Genomic DNA, 23,024 nt, shown 5'->3' with positions numbered 1-23,024 from the left:
TAAATCAGCCGAATTTTTTTTGGGAATGTCCAGTTCCAGTCCGGATATATATAAACATATCTTTGTATATACTTTATTTTGACGATTTTTGTAGTTAGTTTGTTTAAACTTAACCTGCGGTTAGTGACCGAGCAAATGGTTACTTAGCTCGTCACAACGGTGCGTCCAACATCCATAAGTAAGCCCAGAATGTGTATGTGTGTATTCATATAGCCTATGGCACATTCATACATATTCTATGCTAGCTTACTTGAGAATATTTCTTGCTAATATTTGGCGAGCTAAATAGGGATGAAATGACAAAAGGATTCCTACAGATCAAGTGCAACCACGAACGGCGTAATGAAAGCGATTTGGGTTCAGCCACAGGTCATTATGGTTGTAAGGGAGAAGGAATAGGGTGAGTCGATGTTTTTCACCTGCCTGTTGGCTCATAGTCTAGATCTGTCTACCTAAGGACATATACATTTTTGATCAAAACAGCGACCGAAACAACATTGACGTCAAAGCCCAGAGAAAGCTGTCGAGTTGCTTTCAGGGTTTACACAAGAGTGACACAGCTGACCTCAACTTGCCCACATCATCAGCACAGAAATGGTTCTCTAATGAGGTGATTGATTTAAGGAGCTCTCTAAATAAATTAATGATACTGTGCGTTTCAGCAAAGAAACACACGCAAGTGGATAAATTGTACAAGCAAACTTACCGAAATATTCCATTAATCCGTTCCTTATAATCTCCCCTTCTGATCTGTCATTTAAATTATTGTGACCTTGAGGGCTACGCCTGGCATCTCGCTGCATATCCACAAGCCAATTTTCTAGGACAGGGTCCTTCTCGTTGATCAAAAAATTGTGTAAAGCGCATGCTGCAGAAATTACGACATTTGCATTTTTGATATGATTATCAATACCTTTTCCAATTCTCCTAAACCAAAAATATAAAGAAATTTGTATTAGGACTGAAAGCGATTTCCGTTTTTATTATGTACATATATTCACCTGGCTTTGTAATGGCCGAAAGCATTTTCAACGACTCGTCGACACTTGGATAACCTATAATTAAACAATTTCTGTCCAGCCGAGTTTTCGTTGTTGTACGGGTATGGCTTCATGACATATTGCGAGAGTCGGAACGCGGAGTCGCTTATAATATGCACTGGTATTTTTGTGCGCCCATGATACCAGCTCATTTCGTCGAGAAGTGCACATTCCTGCAGCTCCCGCTTGAGAGACGACCGCTCAAATATACTTGAGTCATTACATCTTCCCGGGCTACCACAGTGGATGTACATGAATCGGTATTTTGCGTCCACCAAAGCCAAAAGCACTACGGAATACCAACCCTTATAATTATAGTAGTCGACAGCTTCTTCTTTTTTAGGGTGTATCGCTATGTGACAACCATCTGTATTAGATAACGAATTGTGGTTTAAACTGTTTTCCGTGTTGTTATTAATTTGCTTACCTATGGCTCCAATACATTGTGGATAACCCATTGCATTGAAGTCTGCTACTCCTTGCTCTATCCCAGTCCTTGTGAGGGGGAAGCTTTTGAAATATTCCGGCGCCATGCACGCCCAGACTTCATTGCAAAACTCAATTAAAATTTTGCAAACAGTAGCTTTGCCTACTCCACACAAATTTGCAATCGATCTATATTCACTGGAGGATCCCAGTGCATATAAAGCAATTGCAACACGCTTCTCTAAAGGAATCGCATTCCTATAATTTGTGTCCTTCTTCTTCATTTTCTGAAGGCGAATGCACAACTTGTCGAAGCTGGATCGTGTCATTCTAAAGTTTTCCTTAAAAAACTTTGGGCCGTTCTTCTGGCAGTCCACCTCCCAAAAGGTACTTGAATGTTCCTGGAATTTATTTATTAAACCTAAAGATTGTATACTGAAGTTGCTAACATACCAAACTCCATACACTTTGCGAGCGTATTAAAATTTCGTTGAAACATGCAGCTATAGTCAATAGCAGTTTGTTATAAAGAACTTTTCGTTTTAAATAGTTAATAGTCACTTCGCTGTCTATTATTTTAAAAAATAATGACACAATCATCATAATAAATTGAATTTTATGAACCATTTTTAATTTTATTAAAATTAAATAATTTTTTCAACTTCAAACTTCACAACAAAATAAACAATCAAGCGAATGACAGTTTGAACACAATTTACCGCAAACACGCAATGGAAACAGTTGACAACTATTTCAAACCCAAAACTGGCAAACACGGTGTTTGGGTTTGGTGGAAACAGCATATAAAGCAAAGGAGTTCAGAGTTTACGATTAATTTTCTTATACATTGAGAGGCAGGTGCAGCTACATCTAGTGTGAATCAAGCAAAATCTGAGCAAGTCTGTTATTTGTATCGATATTAAAAAACAAAAATCCCACAAACCCATACCTAAAACTTGTTTAAAGTATAATTCATTTTAACGCTGCTGTAATTTTTTCGTAGTCATATTATCGCCCCCTTATTTGATGCAAACATTCTTACACACATACATGTATGTATGTATATTGGTAATATGTTTTAATGTTTAATGAAAATTAATGATTTCTATTGCCACAATAATAATAGCTTAAATACAACAAAAAGGCGCACAGCAAGCACGTTGGCCAAGCAAAAGCAGCAACTTACATGCAGTGTTGCCAGAAATTTTTCAGAAAAAATGCTATATTGACAAAAATAAAAAGGCTAAAGAAAAAATTGCAAGCCTCAGAAAAACAGTTAAAAGTTTAAGGCAGTTTTCTACGCGTTTTATTAGTTTTTCTTCATAAAAGACAACAGAATAAAAAACTTAAATCAATCTTACTCCAATTTCATAAAAAATAAATAGTTAGCAGATGCTATCTGTGCTTTAATTTAAAAGGGATACATGATAAATAAAGCTCCACTATAGTCTTTAAGTTTTCGTAATATGTTTGAGGTAAATGGTTTTTTGTTTGTAAAATAAGAACGCCGATAAAGCTATTCTCAATAAAGAAATCTACTTTTTGTACTTTTAAAGAACACATGCAAGATTAAAACTCTACATTCCACAATGTCTGAGAACCTCTTTTTCAAGTTTTTGGTATGTGCTTTAGATCGAGTTTAAACGATATCTGGCAAATGAATTTTTGGAGGAAATATTTTCATGACACTTTGCGGACAGACCGAACCACTGCCGATGAGTGAATCCCGGTTAGATAAAGTTTTGAAATAGTTTATTATGAATATGAATAAAGGAATTTGAAGTTAGAAGGTGTCTTGTTATAAGTCCAAGCAATTTTATATGTGAAATTAAATTTAAAATAAGGTATTATAACAACTTACGTACTCCTGATTTTGGGTGGGTTATATTTGTATTTATAAGCCTTATATAAAAGGTCCTAATACAGCAAGTAGTTTCCTTTAATAAGTGCTTATGTAAGTAAGCCCTATTGTTTTTGGTCCATAAGCCTTATAATAAAGTATTTATATTCCACCTTATGGCTTATAATATTTCCTTACGTAAGGTTTACTTTATATGAACTATAAGCCTTATACACACAATGGTATCTTTCAAACAAATATTATGCTGTTGATATAAGCAGTTATATGTATAATTGCATAGCTCTTTTGTCTACATTGGACATCGAAACCCAGTATAATATTTCTGTTATCAAAAATTTAATTTCGCTCGGAAGCGGTTTCGAAACAGTGAAACAGTCATAGATAGAATCGAGCGGCAAACATATGGAACGGAAATGATATTAGGTTGATGTTAAAGTTACTACGCTTGAAAAAACTAAACTGGCAACACTGCTTGCTTGCTGTTTGCTGGTTACTACTACCACTACTCTATTTGTTGTTGTTACTTAACTAATACTATTGCTTGTTAATGCTGCTTTTGTTTGATGTACTGTAATCTGCATAACAATTTTGCGAGCAACACAAAAAAAAAAACGATAAATTTAAAAAACTTAAAAAATTTTAATCTTTTTTTTTTCTTCTTACTACTCCCTGCTGTTTTTTTTTTTGTCATTAATTGAGTTGGTTTTTTTACTTGCTTGTTTCTTTTGGCAACCTTGACTTTATCACCAAACACCGGCTGCTTAGCACACAGCTTCACAGCTGCTCAATTGCTCATCAGTCGATTCGGTAGCACACCTTTGTTTGCATGATTGGTGATGTTTGGCTTTGGCTCTTCTAATGCTGTTACATTTGAGATATCTTCGTTTAATTCTTACTATTTGTGTTGTTTTAAGTTTTTTGTGCATTATTACTGTACAATATTCGTGCTTTAGCCATTGGCGTTAATTTACTATACATTAACTTGTTACTTTAACTGCTATGTTCGCTTTAGGCTTTTTATTTTGCATCTTGTTGGGCTTCAGCTGTGTTGTCATATTTATTCACTTTTTTTAGCTTAAACATTTAATGCTCATACAGTCGTGTGCGCTTAGATTCCCATTTGTGTTCTTTGCATATACTCAATACAGTAGCTTAATTTGACATGGTTTTGTCGTTCTGCAAAAGACGTTATTAAAATGTCATAATACTGACATTTGAAACTGAAATCAAATTAAGATTTTAAATTTAGTTATGTTATTGCAAAGACTAAGTCATGCACGAAGGTTACGGTATAAACTTAACTCAAATTAAATTACTCGCGTACCTCACTTATAGCGCGTTAAAATCAAGCTGATTGGTTATACCTCAGCTTGCGCAGCTTTATAATCTCAGGTGCCTCGTTCACCTTTTTCTCCTAAGGTTTAGATTTTCATGAACAGCCTTCTCGAACAGTTGCTTATTAACTTCTCATTTCCGTATCTCATATTAATTTTTCTTCAAGCTATATGCGTGTATGTGTATGAATGATAACTTCTACTGTGCTCTTGAGCACTCTCACTGTTCCCTTCTATGCAAATGTGTGCTGTCTATGTATATGTTGCTGTTTTCTCTTTCTTCTTCGCTCTTAGCTGCTTTTTGTATACAATTGGTTGCTTGCTTTGCTGCTTTTATTGTAAAGCATTTACAAAGACTATCGAAAAGTAACGATGTTGCATGGACGAAAAATCGTGTGAAGTAAGCTTCACAAAACCTCTAGTAGGTCACATTCACCACTTACCACAGCAGAATTTGTTAACTATCACAGTCTGTATTTGTTATTTAGTAATTATTTGTACACTTTTTGTATTAGGAATTTTCTCCCTTTTAATGCATAGCTGACTAATTTCTGAAACTATCTATTAGGTATGAAATTTATTACGTATGAAATTTATTACACCAATGAAGTGGAGGGAACCAAACTTGCCATTCAACGTACTGCTATATTTGTACTAGGAAAGTACTTGGGGTTGGAAAGTCAAGAAAAGTAACCTATGCGAGCGTATCTACGGTGTCATTACCAGAACTAAATTCAACGGAAGCTACATTGCGGGAATCAAATTTAACTTTAGTTCCGGCTCCAGTTTGATTGTCAAAAGCAGTATCTGATTACGCGGTAGCTACACTGGGATGGGTAACACAGCACTCACCTGGTATCCCGGTATTTCTGCTGCGGCGACGGAGATGGCGAGGAGGTGATGATGATGGCAATGAAGTGGTGGCGATGTCGGCGACAGCAGCTTCTGCTCCAATTTCGTGTTGGGGTTATTTGCTCTCTAATATCTTCACGGCTCTTACTGTTGGGAAAATTACTGATTTCCCGTATTGATAGGCGCGATTTTACACTTGGCCACTAATGGTGGTGCGGCTAACCTAACGACTTTTGTAAAAAACACACTGGTTCCAACTTCAATAAATACAATAGCACGATTAACAATTCTTCGTTCTACGTCATTTAATTAACTTTAAAAGCTTTACAAAATGTTTGATTTACAGGAAAAGGAATAAAAGAAATAATTTGTCGCAAATATTCGAAGGTTTTCACGAAAAAGAATTTTCAATTTGTTAATTCGCACGATAGCAAGAAAAATATAGTAATAAACCCGGTGGTGGTTTTTTTGACAGGTAGCGATCCTGCCGTATCGCTACTATGTAGTTGCGGCGAATTCCATTTGGTGGATTTTCGCGGTGGAGGCTGCCACACGTCCATGAGGAGACTCAATAGGGAATTTAAGGGTAAATACAATTCATTGATTTTGTGGGTAATTCACTATAATACTGTCACGGATATTAGCATCACTAAGTTATCCCATCACTAAGGCGATGCTAAGGCCAGGCCAAGCAGTATTTACGTTAATAATCAAATCAAGTATACACATATATAAGGCAGCCCAGAGAGATGTCACACACAGATGCATTTACTTATACGCCTATGTGAGCGCGAAAGACTGTAAACTACAAACATTCACATCAATAATTCAATCTTTATGTATCTACATAAACGAATAAATAATTGCGTCTACACATATGTACCATGTACGAATACGAGCAGCGGAGAGTCAATGCGCAAACACATACATATACTGAGAAGTTTGAGAGCTCATGGACAATGCTAGTACATTCTGGAAAAATGCGAACGAGGAAACCGAAGGGTATAAAAGTCAACAGATGTAGAGGCGCTGTAATTCAGTTTGATTTGAGTTGTCAAGCAGTTTGATTAAGACGATATCTAGCGAGCAATAGCAGTGTTATTTTGAATAGTAGAGTTTCATTGAGCTATCAATCAGTGTGGTTATTAAGCAAGCTATTCGTTGCACAGTTTGTTATTGTGAAGTACTTTAATAAAGGCCATTTTGCATTATTACAAATTGGAGTTATTTATTCAACAGTTTAGTGATTCGAACTTAGCAGAGGATTGCAAATAAGAGGATTTGCAGCAAATTCGTTACAATACAATTCCATATAATAAAATACAGTACAAGATACGGAATATATAAATTCATGGATATACGTATGTACAAGGAGGAGATGGGACGGGTGGCAGCCTACGCCGCGTAAACATCCTGGCCCGCCTAGGCGTACTAAGCGCCTAAAGTGTGTTGCAGCTCGGTTAGAGCCCGGACGGTTTCCTTAATGAGGATCCTTCCCACTTTTTTTTTGTACGTGGATGTGCGCAATCCGGTTGCGGTGCATCGTATCGTGCGATCTCCCACGCCGCGTCGCGGAGTTGAATGCGCGGTTGGCGCGCGACCATTAGCCGTAGTAGTCTGCTGTGGACGTCGGCGACGGGGATGTGTAGCGACGCGGCGGCGTGGTTGTGGAAGGGATTCCTCTACGGGGGGTGCTTGGCGGCCTCCGGTGTCGCGGTGTAGCAGAGTGTGGTGGAAGCCCCCGCAGTCCCGGCATCGTTCGTTTGAGTTGCAGTCGTGGGTGCGATGCGATAATGCTAAGCAATTTGCACAGAATTGGTGTGCCTTGATGATGGTCATACTTTGGTGAGCTGGCATTGCCTTGAAGAGAGGACACACCGACAGAGCGTGATGTTGTAGGCATAGCCAGCACTTGCGGTAATCGGCCACCGCGGGTTTGATGCGTCATGACGGGGCTGCGGGCACTATGACTCGCGATTGCAGCGAACGGCGTGGTGCAGGTACAGGAGGGCGCTGACGATCCATCTGAGGAAGATAGGATAGAATTACGTTTTAGTCGTTCGTGAGGTTGGGAGTGAGTTTTGGTAGGGGTTAAGATTGTTTCTGTTGATTTTACGATAGCACAGGGAGTTGGACTTTATTATGTTCTGGGGATGCTACTGAGCCTTGTGGGCCTGAGTCAGGCCCAGAGGGCGGTAGAAAGCACAATTTTGTGGTGGGCCTGGTGAGTACGCCATTCTGGGTGCGTACGTCGACTACTCGGATATGGCCGTCTCTTCCTAGATGGGTGTCTTCCACGCGTCCTAGGCGCCATTCGGTAGGGGGTAGGTTGTCTTCTTTGATGACGACTAGATCACCGATTTTAGGGGGAGGTTGAGCGGTTTGCCATCGATAACGCTTGTGCAACTCCATGAGATAGTCATTCTTCCAGCGCTTGCTGAATTGGTGTTGTAAAACTTTCAACCGTTCCCAACGGTTGATCATAGAGAGGTGTTCATAGTTCGGCTCGGGGATGGCGAGAAGGGGTGCACCTCGGAGAAAGTGGCCAGGTGTGAGGGCGGTGAGATCCGCTGGGTCCTGGGAAAGCGGGGAGATAGGGCGAGAATTGAGAACGGCCTCGATACGAATTAATAGAGTTGAGAATTCTTCAAAGGTGAAGCTGTGTGTTCCGGCAACCTTTCTAAAATGGGTTTTAAAGCTTTTGACGGCAGATTCCCATAATCTGCACATGTGGGGTGCGCCGGGGGGTATAAATTTCCAATCGATGCCTTGTAGCGCATACTTTTGAACAATATCTGTCGAGATTTCGTTGAGGAAGGTGACGAACTCTACTTCGGTAGCTCGCTTAGCACCAATGAATGTTGTGCCGTTGTCGCTCATCGTTTGCTTCGGGTACACTCGACGCCCTACAAACCGGGCGAAGGCAGCGAGAAAAGCCTTACTAGTGAGATCCGAACACAATTCCAGGTGGATCGCCTTGGTAGTGAAGCAAACGAAAACGGCCACATAACCTTTTACGAGGGTTGGGGATCGGAGCATCGAAGCTTTGATTTGAAACGGGCCGGCGAAGTCTACGCCAGTAGCGGTGAAGGGGGGGGGGGGGGGGGGGGGCGCGAAAGTGCATCGTTGGGCCATTATTTGGGATTGCGTTTGTCGCTTATGAATGGTGCAGACTTTACATTGGAAAATACATTTTTTAAGCTGAGGTTTGAGTCGGGGGGTATAGAGTTCCTGCCTCATAGCTTGTTGCAGGAGGCGGAGGTCCGCATGGGAAAGCTCTCGTGTAGAAACCTTAATCAAAGGATAGTAAATCTAGCCTTTTCGGGGAGAATGATAGGATGACACTCATTGTAGGTCATGTCGGCGTTTACTAATCTTCCGTTGGCCCGGAGAATCCCGTTTGTATCCAGGAAGGGGTCAAGTGCCAGTAGGGGACTTCGCTTTCCGATTGGTTTTGAATTTTCGAGGGAGGCTCTTTCGGAAGCGAAGAATTTCGACTGAGTCGAGCTCAGCAGACGGATTTTCGCTCGCATGATATCGGCGTAAGAGAGGGCGGGATCGTTAGGGGTACGATTGCCTCCTACAGCATTTCTAAGCCGAGTTACAAATTTTAACACGTACACTGTTATGCGTAGGGGGCGGGGATAGGAAGAGAACCGTTCCAAGAAGTCTTCTGACTCTTCCGCTGCATGCAGTGATTCGACTCGGCGAAGTTCAGAGGGTACAATATTTCTGGCCGTTGGTGTTGGCCAGTCCTCGGGGGTTCGGGAAAGCCACTCTGGGCCATTCCACCATAGCGATGAGTTAGCTAGCTCGAGTGGGGTGCATCCTCTGGTGCCCATATCTGCGGGATTATCCTTGCTGCGTACATGTCGCCAAGTGGTATTAACGATGAGGTCGATGATCTGCGCAGTTCGATTGGAGACATAGGTTTTCCAGGAATGAGGTGGTTTCTCAAGCCAGGCTAAAACGATTTCGGAGTCAGACCAAATGGTTAACTTTCGCTGATTGAGGCCGAGATGGGATTGGACAACTGCGACTAACTTGGCTAATAAGACCGCGCCGCATAACTCTAGTCGTGGCAAACTTATGGTTTTTAGGGGGGCCACTTTCCCTTTAGAGACTAAAAGGTGAGAGAAGACTTGATTTCCTACGGTGGTTCTTACGTAAAGTGTCGCGCAATAAGCCTTTTCCGAGGCGTCGCAGGAGCCATGGAGCTCAACTGGTTTATCGGGGTGGTAGTTTATCCAGCGTGGTATTTGAATATCCGAGATTGTTGGGAGATTTTCGGCGAACTGCGCCCACTTGATGAGATGGAGGGGTTTCACTGACTCATCCCAGTCAGTCCCATCTAGCCATAGCTCTTGCATCAAGATTTTTGCTTGGATCATAATTGGCGTTAGCCACCCTGCGGGATCGAAAATTTTGCTATGGAGGAGAGAATTTGTCGCTTCGTGGCTGGAGTGAATGCCGGATTTGAGGCGACGGTATACGAGAAGGTATCCGTTAGGGCGTTGCACTGGATGGTGCTAGTCTTTTCGAACTCGAGAAAGTTTGTTTCCAGCAGATCAGTTTTCGATATTTATTGGAGGATGTTGGGATGGTTTGCCGTGATCTTTTTTAGGGGAAAGCCGGCTGAATTGAGAGCGTCTATAGTCTCTGTTAGGGATTGCTCGGCTGATTGGAGATCATGACTGCCAGATAAAATATCGTCAACATACGTCTCGGATTTAAAGGCTGCGCGTGGATGGGAATCGGCTATGTCTTTCGCCAGCTCGTGTAGAGTGCGAATAGCCAGGAAAGGCGCGCAGTTATCCCCGAAGGTAACCGTTTTCAATTTGTAGTCCTTTATTGCACTGTGTTGGGGGGTTCGGAATATTATCCGTTGGTAGTCTCGGTCATCGGGGTGCAAGAGAATTTGGCGGTACATTTTCTCGACGTCGCCATTAAACACATATTTTTATGTTCACCATTTCAGCAACATAAGTCGGAGATCGGGTTGGAGGGTTGGTCCGTTACATAAAACATCGTTGAGGGAGTGACCGGAACCCGACTTTTTAGAGGCGTTAAACAAAACTCTGACTTTTGTTGTCTTCTTGTCTGGCCTTACGACTGCATGGTGAGGGAGATAGAATGAGCAGTATTTACCCAGGGATTCTATTTCATGGGGACTGCATTCTTCCATGTGGCCTAGGGACAGATATTCTTCGAGTACCTGGTCGTATAGCTGCTTGAGATCGCCCTTTTTTGAGAGGGAACGTTCCATGCCGTGAAACTGTCGTTGGGCTGCAGTACAGGATTGACCTAGGCCGATATCGTTCGGGAATGTTGATTTAAATGGGAGCCGAACCATATATCGACCGTCATCCATGCGAGTGGTTGTGCTTTGATAAAAGTCTTCGCACATTTTATCTTCTGGGGTTTCCACTCGCACTCTGGTTATTTCTTCGATTTCCCAGAATTGCCGTAGCTGTTCATTCAGCTGGACATTCGTCACTTCCCACGTTTAATTGGAGTGTGATCCGACCTTTTCGGGGGTTTGGCCACTTATTATCCAGCCAAATATCTTGTTTTGTGCTAGCAGTGTGGGCGAGATCTTTTCTATGCCATTTAGCATGATTTGAGGGATGAGATCGCTGCCTAACACCAGATCGATTTGGGAGGGATTCTGAGAATTCTGGTCTGCTAGCTTGAGGTGTGACCATTTACGTATTTGGTCGTTATTTAGCGTGAGTGTTGGGAGTTGCCTAGTGAGCCGAGGTAGCACGATTACCTGGGCCTTTATTTTTACCTTGTGGTCATTTGAGACTAGGGTCAGTGAGCATAGCCATTCCGGATATTTCAAATAGGGAGTGGGTATATGGGAGGCCTAGCTTGATTTGAGCTTTCGACGAGATGAAGCTACGCTCTGACCCTTGATCCACTAAGGCCCTGAGCCTGAATCAGTCCCCTCGGTGTTCTGTGGGGAGAATGATCTTGCTATCATTTTCTTCATGCAAAGATTGGATGCGGGCAGCGTTTGAGGTGGTTGGAAGTTCCTCGTTGGAATCTAGGTTGGTAACATCCTGACTAGTTGCTACTTGTGCTGCCGCTCTTCGAGGGCCATTGGTTTGGTGTGATAGTCCGGTATCGTGGAGGGTGGAGCTGTGGCGACCTTGGCAGTAGAGACACGTCCTTGTGCTTGTGCAATCTTTTAAGAGGTGGGTTTGGGACAGGCAGTTTTCGCATAGATTGCTTTCCCTCACGAATTTTTTCTGTTCAGGGATTGCCAGCTTTTTGTAATGCAAGCAGCTTTGTAGCGTGTGGGAGTTCTGCTTGCACTTTCTGCAGGCGTATACTTTTTGATGCTCGGCCACATGAGCATTTATACGAGTTTGAATGTAGTTGTTGTTCTGCGGGGGGTTGTGGCTTTGGTTAGGGGTTTGAGCCTGCCCGAACTGGGGATTGTTTTGACTTGAGGGAGGCTTTGAGGAATTGGTGGAGGGTGGATTATATCGGGATTTGGCTGGTCGCCATTGATCCACCCTTTCCACTATCTCGTAGCGAGTAGTCAGAAACTGATCCATTTGGGACCAGTTCGGTAGGTCTTTTCTGGAGCTTAAAGATTGCTCCCAAAGCGCAACTGTATTTTCCGGGAGTTTTGAGGTTACCAGATATATTAATATGGGATCCCAACTATCTGTCGAGACTTGTTGGGTTGCTAATATCTGGAGACAGTAATTAACGGAAGATTGCAGTCGCTGAATGTCTTTGCTGTTTTCAGTCGGAATGGGCTTGAGGCTCATGAGGACTTTTATTTGATTGTCGACCAGGACTCTTTTATTTTCGTATCTGGATTTCAGAGCTTCCCAAGCCAGAGCAAAGTTGTCATCGCTAAGTGGGAATTGCTTTACTATCTGGCCAGCTTTTCCTTGGGTTTTGTACCTGAGGTGGTACAGTTTTTGGGCGCTCGAGAGTTTGGGATGGTTGATATAGACCGCCGTGCACATGTCACGGAAGGACGGCCATTGATCATAACTCCCGTAAAAGACTTCGGCGTCACAGGCGGGTACTTTGAGGTGCATCCCGGAATTTTCTTGGGGAGTGGTAGTTGTAGCGGGGACGGGATTATTTAGTACCCTTAGCTGGAGCGGATCGCTTACTCTTGCCTTTGTGTCTTCATACGCTATAAGGCAGGCACGGTATTTATTGAAGGCTGAGGCCTTAAAGTCGTCGGGAAGTTCGTTGTTTTCTGACTCTACAACGGCCTCATATGCGCTTTGTACCCGCTCCCAGAACACATCGATATTTTTATCTGCCTCGGTGTTATCTTGGATGTCGGTTGTGCCGAACCGAGCGCAGTAATCTGAAAAGAGATCCGTTTCGGATATAAATTTATTTTCGACCACGCTAGCCATTCTGAAGAGGGACTTGCTTAATTTCACTTTAGCCAATTTGGGGAATTTTGGAGATTGTGTTTATTTATACGGGAAAAACAAAGGGATAAATTTTCCTATTGGTCGAGAGTGTGCTAGGCTAGGACCAGTTAGACTCAATTGGGATTAGTCTGGGACCAGTTGGGATGACCTGCAGAATTTGCTGCTGGGTATTTCAAACTATGTGAATGTGGCTGAATTTTTTGCTGGGTGTCGCTAACAATGTAGAAGTGGAGATATGTATTTAAATTATACCGCAAGGGACTCAAGTATTAAAGGGCAATGAGCTAACTTGTGTGTGTGTGGGATTTGCCTCGAAATTTTTTAGTGCACCGCTTTTATGTACGTTTGTATATGGGGTGAGAATGTATATATATATATATATATATATATAAAGGTATTTTTGGCGGGAAATTATAATTCTGGCGGGAAGAATTTGGATTTGGTGGGAGCCACCAAATTTTATTCGGGGGAATATACGTAATGTATGTATGAATTTATATTATTAAAACGCTGGTTTCGTCAATGGCGACGAAGGACCATTAGCTACACTGGGATGGGTAACACAGCACTCACCTGGTGTCCCGGTAATTCTGCTGCGGCGGCGGAGATGGCGAGGAGGTGATGATGATGGCAATGAAGTGGTGGCGATGTCGGCGACAGCAGCTTCTGCTCCAATTTCGTGTTGGGGTTATTTGCTCTCTAATATCTTCACGGCTCTTATTGTTGGGAAAATTACTGATTTCCCGTATTGATAGGCGTGATTTTGCACTTGGCCACTAATGGTGGTGCGGCTAACCTAACGACTTTTGTAAAAAACACACTGGTTCCAACTTCAATAAATACAATAGCACGATTTACAATTTTTCGTTCTACGTCATTTAATTCACTTTAAAAGCTTTACAAAATGTTTGATTTACAGGAAAAGGAATAAAAGAAATACTTTGTCGCAAATATTCGAAGGTTTTCACGAAAAAGAATTTTCAATTTGTTAATTCGCACGATAGCAAGAAAAATATAGTAATAAACACGGTGGTGGTTTTTTTGACAAGTAGCGATCCTGCCGTATCGCTACTATGTAGTTGCGGCGAATTCCATTTGGTGGATTTTCGCGGTGGAGGCTGCCACACGTCCTAGAGGAGACCCAATAGGGAATTTAAGGATAAATACAATTCATTGATTCTGTGGGTAATTCACTATAATACAATTCCATATAATAAAATACAGTACAAGATACGGAATATATAATTTCATGGATATACGTATGTACAAGGAGGAGATGGGACGGGTGGCAGCCTACGCCGCGTAAACACGAGGCATTATGTTGTACTGGATTTCAAACGGAAAACGAAAGAAACTCTTTGTTGCAAGCACAACCCAATGATTGGATAAGGGATTTGGAATTGTCAAAGGAAAAGGCCGAACTACCCGCCTCTCGTATGCAACAATTTAAATTTGTTTCATCCGATGTTAAGGTAACATATTATAGAACTCGTCACGAAAAATTTTCCAAGTAATATGGAAGGAGGACAGTATTTGCTACTGCAAAGACATTGCTGGTCTATTCAAACAGTTTGGTGAACCATATGATTCAAAGGAGTGGCGACTGTTCATAGACGGCAATAAATTAAGTTTAAAGGCGGTATTATTGCATTTTGGCAACCAAAAGCCATCTATCCCGATCGCGCATGCAGTAAATGCGGGAAGGAAGTGCAAAAATTGCTCAAATTAATCAAATATGAAGAACATGATTGGAAAATATGTGCCGATCTTAAAGTCGTTGGAATGCTATGTGGTCTACAAAGTGGATACACAAAATACTGTTGCGTTCTATGCAAATGGCATAGTCGAGATCGTCAAAACCACTACATCATACAGGATTGGCTAGAACGAATCGAGTTTCAAGTTGGGGTGGATAACATAAAATACTCCCCACTTATAAAAAGGAAAAAATAATTTTACCTCCGCTCCACATCAAGCTCGGCCTTATGAAAAACTTTGTCAATGCTTTGGACAAAGAAGGCGAAGCTTTTCATCATTTGAAGAAACTCTTTCCAGAGATTTCAGAAGCAAAAGTAAATTAAGGAATTTTTGTGAGACGGAAAATAAGGAAAATTATTACCAGTAACCATTTCAAAGAACTATTGTCACCAGTGGAGGCAGCAGCGTGGTACTCCTTTGAAAAGATCGTTACTTCTCTTTTTGGCAAACACAAAAGTCCTAACTAGGAGATGATAGTGAACGACTTAATCAAAAACTATGCGGAAATGGGTGAACAAAAAAACATATTTAAGACCGTTTTCTCATTTAACTTTAGAACCTATCTGCCGATAAACAAAAAATTTGTATGAAAATTTTTAAATTTACATGAGAACATATAGCCCTCTATCTGAACTCATCGTCCAGTTCCGAACAAACAAGAACGAGAAAAATGTAAACAAAAAATTTGTTCTGAATTGAAAGATAAATCAAGAAAATTATATACTATTGTGTCACTTATGTATTTGTCTAATTTAATTTTTTATTTCCTTTCAGTAGTAAATATAATTCATGGGATGTCGCTATGATGGGCGACTACTGTTCGTTTCTCATAAGAGAAACCGATCATAATCAAAATAAGCGTCAAAACAAGACACAAAACTTTCTCAATTATAAAATAAGATCATAGAGTTAAGACAAAATCATATGTACATATGCTATTATCTGTAGCCTACTTAAGTTTTACTGTGTGGATATATTTATTTGAATTCTTATAACTTTTGTATTAGCTCATCGATTTTGTTGAATGAAAAAAAAAAAAAAAACAGAGCTTAGAGAGAAAAAAAAACTGCAAAAAAATAAAAAGCTTTGGAGATGCTTCCTCGCAAATTTCAAATTTTTTTTATATTTTTACAAAAAAATTTAAAATAATCCGTAATGATTGTTCCTTATCTTTGAATCTGCAGGGCCTAGCAAAAAGTGTTGTATGCAGAGTTTATAGAAAATTTTATTACCTTTTAAAAGATTCAAACGTTTTAGAATTGCCCAATTCGTTCTGGAGATATTTATGGACCAATTTTTTTTTTTTTTTTTTTGAAAAAACGGTAATTTGTAAATATCTCAAAAACGTTACCATAGAATTAAAAATAACCTTGATTTTCGGAATAAGGGGTGATTTTACATAGGAATTTCATAATGACGTCTCTGGTGCAGAAAAAAAGTTGGAATTTGTGATCCAGTGATATTATCATAAATAATTCTGTGCCAATTTCCATGCCAAAAAAAATGTATGCGCTATAATCATGCAATATGTATACCAACACATTTAAAGAAAACAATCGAATGTATGAGCTTCATACTTGGCCACATTTTAGCTAACAAATGCAAGTCAACAAACCAGTCAGACTGACTTAAAAAAGGTATCAGCTCCAGATGATCGTGCCGCACTTATAAGAGTTAAAGTCATTGCGAGGCATATATAAATATTACAAAAGCAACAATATAATTAAAACTTTAATACAAAACAAGCGTTGGAAATAAGATACCAACAACAACGAGCAGCTTAAGTATTTGAGTATAATCAGTTGATGCGATTGAATGTGAAGGAATTGTGGCAGGAATGCGAGGGAGTAAGTAGTGAGAAAGTAAACCGAAATAAAGTGAAATAGCCCAAAGCTTAGCAATACTTTAACTGCGCTGAAAGAAGTTGTATCAACAAAAATATTTCTTATAACAACAGAAGTAGAGTGAATTGAGTATTAGTCAGTTTGAATTGCCCTGAAAAAAGCTTGGAGTACAGTGTCTCCAAATCACTACATTTCATAAGTTTTTTCGCAAACTAAGGAAAAGGCTATACCCTCTCGATAATATTTTGGGGTAATTTTCATTGCAGTTTCCACTCCCCCATAAAATTAACATAATGTGCAGAGAGGAGGTACTCTAAACCAAATAAAAAACACGAAATAGAATAAATACTTGGCATAATTCACCACCGAGGAGATTGAGGCCGAGCTAATCTTCCAATTTACGTTGTGCTCCTCTTTAATTTTTTCTACAAATTGGTCGTACCGGAGCTAGGGGATGGCGGGATTGGATAGCCTAGAAGGTTCAATGTGGTCATATAACATTTTTTTCGAGATGGTCAGGATTATATCTTAATGGTGCTTGTTACCGGAACATCCCGTATGTATGTATACCGGCAAAGTATCAACAATATTAAAAATATTCCCCAAAAACTTCGGGAAGAGTTTTGATAGCTGCAACAAAAATAAAATATTCTAGAAGCTACAGCTATACGCGATGCGAAGCTACGTGAAACACCTTTTCCAAGCCTTGCTCCCGGGATTTTCGGTATGTTGGTCGTATTCTACTATCTGTAATTTTAAACTGTCCATTGTGGACAGAACTCTTTGACAAAACCGGAGCGCATATATTGACCCAAACTCAGAGGTTTGATTTACTGATATACCAGATTGTATGACAGACCAAGCCAGGCAGCCTTGCGTGCCTTTCAGTCTTACATAATTACTTCTATGCTAGAATGAATGGAATGGAGTCCTAAATTCCTGGGAGCCAAAAACAAAGGTTTGTTAGGATGTGTCCCCGGGCATAAATGGCATGAAATTAGTAAACGGGTGCAGCATTCTATAGCATCATTCTATTGTCCAAAGCCCTGCTGAGAACTCAAAAAGGCACACACTAGGGGAAATCATAAAAGAAACCACTAGGGAAACAATTCACACAAACCCAGATTGAATGCCCATGGCAAAGACAGGCCAAACTGTTTATAGTCCCAGCAACGAGAGAGTCAGCGAAACTCAATCATATAAGCAGAAGAACCTATGAAATATCACTTGGTACTATACGGAACAGTGTAGTCTACGATATCATTTTAGGGCCGTTTTCACCGTTCTCCAGTTATGTTGGAATTTACCTAGAAAATAGGAATCTACCATATAACTGCGTTCGACATTTTCGTCTTCAACCCCCGGCAAAATCGATAAATGTTAATATTTAGTAGAACAAATTGAAAAAATCTATTATGAACATACGAAAACTAGCCACACAGGTGACTATTGTATATACTTTTTGTTTGGACTTAATTAAGTCGTAAAGCTTCAGTTACCATGGAAACAAAAATTTCTATAACTTAAAAACAAGTGACTAACTGAAGATGATGAAAACGGCCCAAAGTAAAGGTAAACCTACTCGATGCACAAATCTTTCGATTTTATGAGCTGGAGGATGAAGCGCGGTTCACAGTCTCTGCAAATGCTTCGCTTCGGCAAGGCAAAGGACTCTCTCATCTAATCCCTTCGTAATATGTAGTAAAAAGCCTGAAAAGTACTTAAATGTATTAAAAGCCTCCACATACAGTAATGGGCTAAACGGCCAAGCACATTAGATCTAAATAAAGCTCGCAATGCATCAAGGCCTTATAATAACGAGCCGGAGCCGTGCGCATCTTGTGCAAAAAATATAAAAGTCTCATATCAAATATCAACAGAAATCATCTGTTCTATCAATCAAACGTTTATAAATTACATGCGCTTGCCCTGCCATCTTGCGAATGCTAGCAACTGCCGGTAATGCATTGTTAGTTCTAGTCAAATATTCACAATAGTGCCATAGTACAAATAGATTTCTTTGTGTGCTCACAATCGTTTATTTTTAATAAATTATTTTAATAAAATATAGCTAAACAAAAGCACTACGACCCAAATTGCCCAAAGCTCGCTAATAGCCCGTATCTCCATCTTTACAACCAAAACTTTATTTTTAGATGTGGATTCCAAATAAGAGCGAATTAAGGACCTGTTCATAAAAAAGTAATTAGAAATAATATTTAAGATAGTAAAATACAGGGTATTGTGGAATTGAGACAAACAGTTTTCTTTTTCTGTTGAAACGACCATATAAGTTTGTGCGCTCTTGACAAAAAACTCCGTTGAATTAACGGCAATGCGACAAATTTTACTCAATAGCTGTTAATTCAACAATAAGAAACTATGTTTGTTGATTTTACTAGCTTTATTCCTTTTGGTGTGATATGGACCATTCATAAATCCCAACTCAGCATTTTACACAATTTTTTCTTATTCTAAACGGGTGCACCTCATAATTGGATACAATTAATTCATACCGCAATCCCGACATAACGAAATCCCAACAATTTTCAGAAATCCCGATAGGATACAATTCATACATACCGAAATCCCTACAACATAATACCTCGATTATGGAAAATACCAACAACACACAATCTAAATATATTTACTAAAATTTCGTTACTACACATTACAACTACATAGAGAGGTAGGTGAACACTTAACCGGTGTTGGATCGGCTAAGATTATTTTTTTGAAGAGAAAACAGAAAGCCGCCTACGCAGAAAAGTGTTCTGCGCAAAACACTGTGGAACGCGTAAGTGTTGTTATGCAGAGTTGTTGTTTAAAACAGAGAGTTTTTTAAAATAATAGAAAAATATTGAAGATGTATTTTTTCGACATCATGTGTGATTTCCCAATTTAAATGTTATCGGGATTTTTGTTGGGATTTAATGGCGGGATTTCTTCATGGCGGGATTATGAATGGTCAGGATTTGGTTCTGGCGGGACTTTCGATGGTCGGGATTTGGTCGTATTGGGATTATTAACTGTCGGGACTACATGTTTCGGGATTTTGTATATCGGGATTGTTTAGTTCACACATTCTCAAAAATAGCTGTCTCTACCACTCACTGTACGATTTCTTTCTACGATATATCATAAATAAATATGTTTGTCATGTAAAACAGAGCCTTTAACATTTTTTCACAATTTTTTTTTTTTTTCTTTTTCTTTATTATTTATTCTTCGCAATCCCAAGGGGCTTGAAGCGTTTTTACAGTTCGATCTAGTTGCGCATTTTTGATTCGAATTTGTGGCATTACAACTCCCACTGATGATCATTCATTTATTTTATTTGGAATGAGTTTTCTTTGAGGCAATTTGTTGAAAAAATTTTATCTGCAAAAATAGTATTTTTCCTTTGTGCAAAATTTTATATCTACTTTTTTTATGTGAACATTTACGAAAGGGGCGTTATTCGATTGCTGTTGCACCATTTGAAAGTCAGTGCAATCACATCAAGGTATTTGGCTTTGTTCGACTCGCATAAACAAATCATCAATAATAGCACTCCAATTCAATACTTGCTTTAAAATTTTTTTAAATATAAACTACAAAACTTACTAAACAATAGAAAATATTGCTGATTTGCTGCCATTGATTGAGCGATTGCATTTGTTGCACTCAAATTGTTTGCTATATGCTTTGATCTGTATTGTTGCATGCCACAAGTGTTGATGGTGGCACGTTGTGCTAAATAAAGCAAAATAAATTTTTGAAATATGTATGTAAATACAAAGAGAGGTAAAATTGCATTTAGTTGCGTTCAACTAGATCTTTGATCAAAAATGCATTCAAATATTTACCCTCCTGCATGCCTCGTTCCCTCCAACCATCTGTAAGTGTGTAGCACCGCATCATTTGAGTTAGTCACTCGGGTCAGTAACTCATTAAAGCAGCTTGTGCTGAGTGTGGTATTCGATTCGATTATTGCAGGTCATATTGCGCGCCAGCTTTAAAGCGTCCACTGGGCAGTGGCACTGCTGGCTGCTGGAGTAGCCATCAAATAGTGCGCAAACAAAAAAGTGTTGCCAACCCATTGCATCAGATATTCAAGCATTCAGTCAGTCAGTCATTGTGGTTAGCTGATTCATTGCCGATCATCAGCTAAATCTCAAAGTGCTTTTGTGAAAAGAGCTGATCAAATGTTGTTAAGCCGTGGGCGCTTCAGTTTGCGTATTTGACCAACACTGACACTAAGACTTTGTCTGCCTCGCCTCCACCTTTAGGTTTGCCTTCATTTCTCTTTGGCGCTTTGTAGCCCCTATCTATTTTTTCATACAACGTTTCACTTCAGTTGTTCTTATGTAGTTCTCCTTTGTGATTTGTGGTCAAAGGTTGCCCAGCTGTGGCTGAAGGTTGGTTGGTGGCATCTTCAACTTAGCATAGCAGCAGCATATTTGGTTTAGTATTGTATTTAGATTTGACCGCCCGCTAAAATAATGATGTACTGGTGTTTATTCACCATAGCTGTTCTTTATGGAATTTAACATTTTCGCTTCAGGGCGTCAAATTGTAATATAAATCAATTGTATTTAATTGCTAATTATGTGTTGGTTCAAGTTTTCGTGAACTTGTGTTTAAAAGTTCTTATGAATGGAAAATAGCAAGGATGCTTTTTCGAGTATGATTTAGTGCTTAGTTTGTCTTGCAAATAATTTCCTTAGTAAATTATGAATATGGAATTTAAGTTCGTGTGTTCCATTTATTAGCGAATGCATTTCTCGTAGCAGACAGCCACACTTAGGTCGGTCAACCCATTTGGTTTGGAGATAAACCTACTTCGGCATTGTGCGTTTTTCAGTCTCGGATATCTTTGACTGACTTACTTTCCTAAAATTCAAATACCAAAACTGGAACTGAACAGCTCTCAAAATATAAGGGTAGATTTTGAACTCTCCGTGCTGGAATAGTCCCCACTCGCCATGGTTTCACAAGATGAAAAAATGTGAAGTTTCAATACACAATCCCGCCTGAAGATGAAAAGAAGCGTTCTCTACTCTCCAGTGAATCCTGATAAGACTGGCCAAGCTATGGAGCATGATCATTTAAGTGGCACCCCAGCGGGTTAGGGGCTTAGAATATACCCGCGGCAGGTATGCCTGCCTGGTGTGTAGCGCAACCCTATGAAGGGGTTGCCAGCGCAATGTATAGTTTCTTCGCTACCCGTGGCATATCCTGTTTCTTTAAGAGTCGAGGCTCTGGCGACCCCAAGTTCCTCATGGATCTAGGGGGTAGGAGGGCGTTGTGGATCAGAAGTTCCATGTGGGCATACCAAATCGATCCCGAGATGGTCGTGTTTGTTAACGGAACGTACCGGATCGGCACCCGAAAAAGGAAAATTGACATCGATAACACTCCCCAAGGCCTTCGGGGAGTGTCCTTGTCGTTACAACAACAACAATAACAACATCAAAAACAACAAGAACAACAATATTTAACTGGTGCCGCTCGTAGGGGACGCCTGGCTAGGAGGCGTAGATCCACCAGACAGAATGCCTACACTAAAAAAGGTTTTCCTAAAAATTAGGAAGCCCCATATAATTTTTATGATAAGAAGGGAACAAAACTGCTCTATCGTCCTAGAATAAAGGATATCATTTACTTAAGCTGATTAAGCATAGGTCAAGTGAACATTTCTTTAACTTTAGTAACAATTGAATTTAAACAAAGAAATATTTTTCCTCAATTCAAGTATAAGTAATACTAAAAATTTTTGCAATTTTAAAGATATGTTGGCGCCACACAAGTAGATAAAACTACTTAATTTTAGAACTGATGTGAGTCTATATCTTACTTACTTTTATGATATTTTTTCCTTTATAAGAGTAAGAGTTTTACTCAGCAAAATAAGTTTTCATATATATATGTACATTTATTTAAATTGTTATTAATAAAGCTTTTTACAAAATGTTTAGGAATAATATTTAAGTTTCACATACATATTCTTATTTAATATATGTGCCTTTATTGGTGGGTACGACATTTTTTTTAATGAACGACTTTAAAATTGTTTATTTCTGATCCTAGCATAAACGATAATAAATGTTTTTCATATTTTATTACAGAAATTTGCTGTAAAAGCGTATGCACCTCATTCTCCAATTTAAAGGCTTCTTTAATTTTGCAAATAATAATACTAGGTTGGAAAAAACATACTTGAAAGATAAACCGTGCCATACATCTTACAAAAATCAAAACAAATGCATTTTTCATACCCAGTGTTGTGTAAAACCTTTCAAATATGGATAAATTTTTCGATAAAAGGCCTCGAAATTGTTTTAAGCTGAAAATATGTACCTCGTCTTCAAAGTTGGAAATATAATTTAAAAAATTTAAAGATTATTTAAAACCTAATGATAATACATTTTTACGAGAACATGTATTTTTTGCATAAGCTTTTAGCTGCCTATGCTTGGCTTCAAACAAAAAAGTCCACAAGTTTTTCA

The 23,024-nt window shown here is 39.5% G+C and overlaps 1 protein-coding gene and 1 long non-coding RNA gene across 2 annotated transcripts in view; one reads left to right on the top strand and one right to left on the bottom strand.

Annotated features, from left to right (window-relative positions):
- Window positions 1–23,024, top strand: part of LOC137235685 (uncharacterized) — a 245,527-nt gene that overhangs the window by 117,248 nt on the left and 105,255 nt on the right. The gene's annotated exons all lie outside the window — the stretch shown is intronic.
- On the bottom strand, window positions 603–20,391 carry LOC137235687 (uncharacterized). Its single transcript, XM_067758571.1, has 9 exons — window positions 20,382–20,391; window positions 20,140–20,268; window positions 7,392–7,538; window positions 7,014–7,309; window positions 5,514–5,606; window positions 1,468–1,867; window positions 1,003–1,407; window positions 707–934; window positions 603–649 (listed from the first exon to the last, which is right to left on the bottom strand). Exons 1-9 carry the CDS (start codon window positions 20,389–20,391, stop codon window positions 603–605), a joined length of 1,755 nt encoding a protein of 584 aa, XP_067614672.1.

Source organism: Eurosta solidaginis, unplaced genomic scaffold, assembly GCF_040869045.1.
Source record: "Eurosta solidaginis isolate ZX-2024a unplaced genomic scaffold, ASM4086904v1 ctg00000431.1, whole genome shotgun sequence".
Classification (NCBI taxonomy): domain Eukaryota; kingdom Metazoa; phylum Arthropoda; class Insecta; order Diptera; family Tephritidae; genus Eurosta; species Eurosta solidaginis.
The sequence above is the reverse complement of the archived record's forward strand: the minus strand, read 5'-3'. Positions and strand labels throughout refer to the sequence as shown.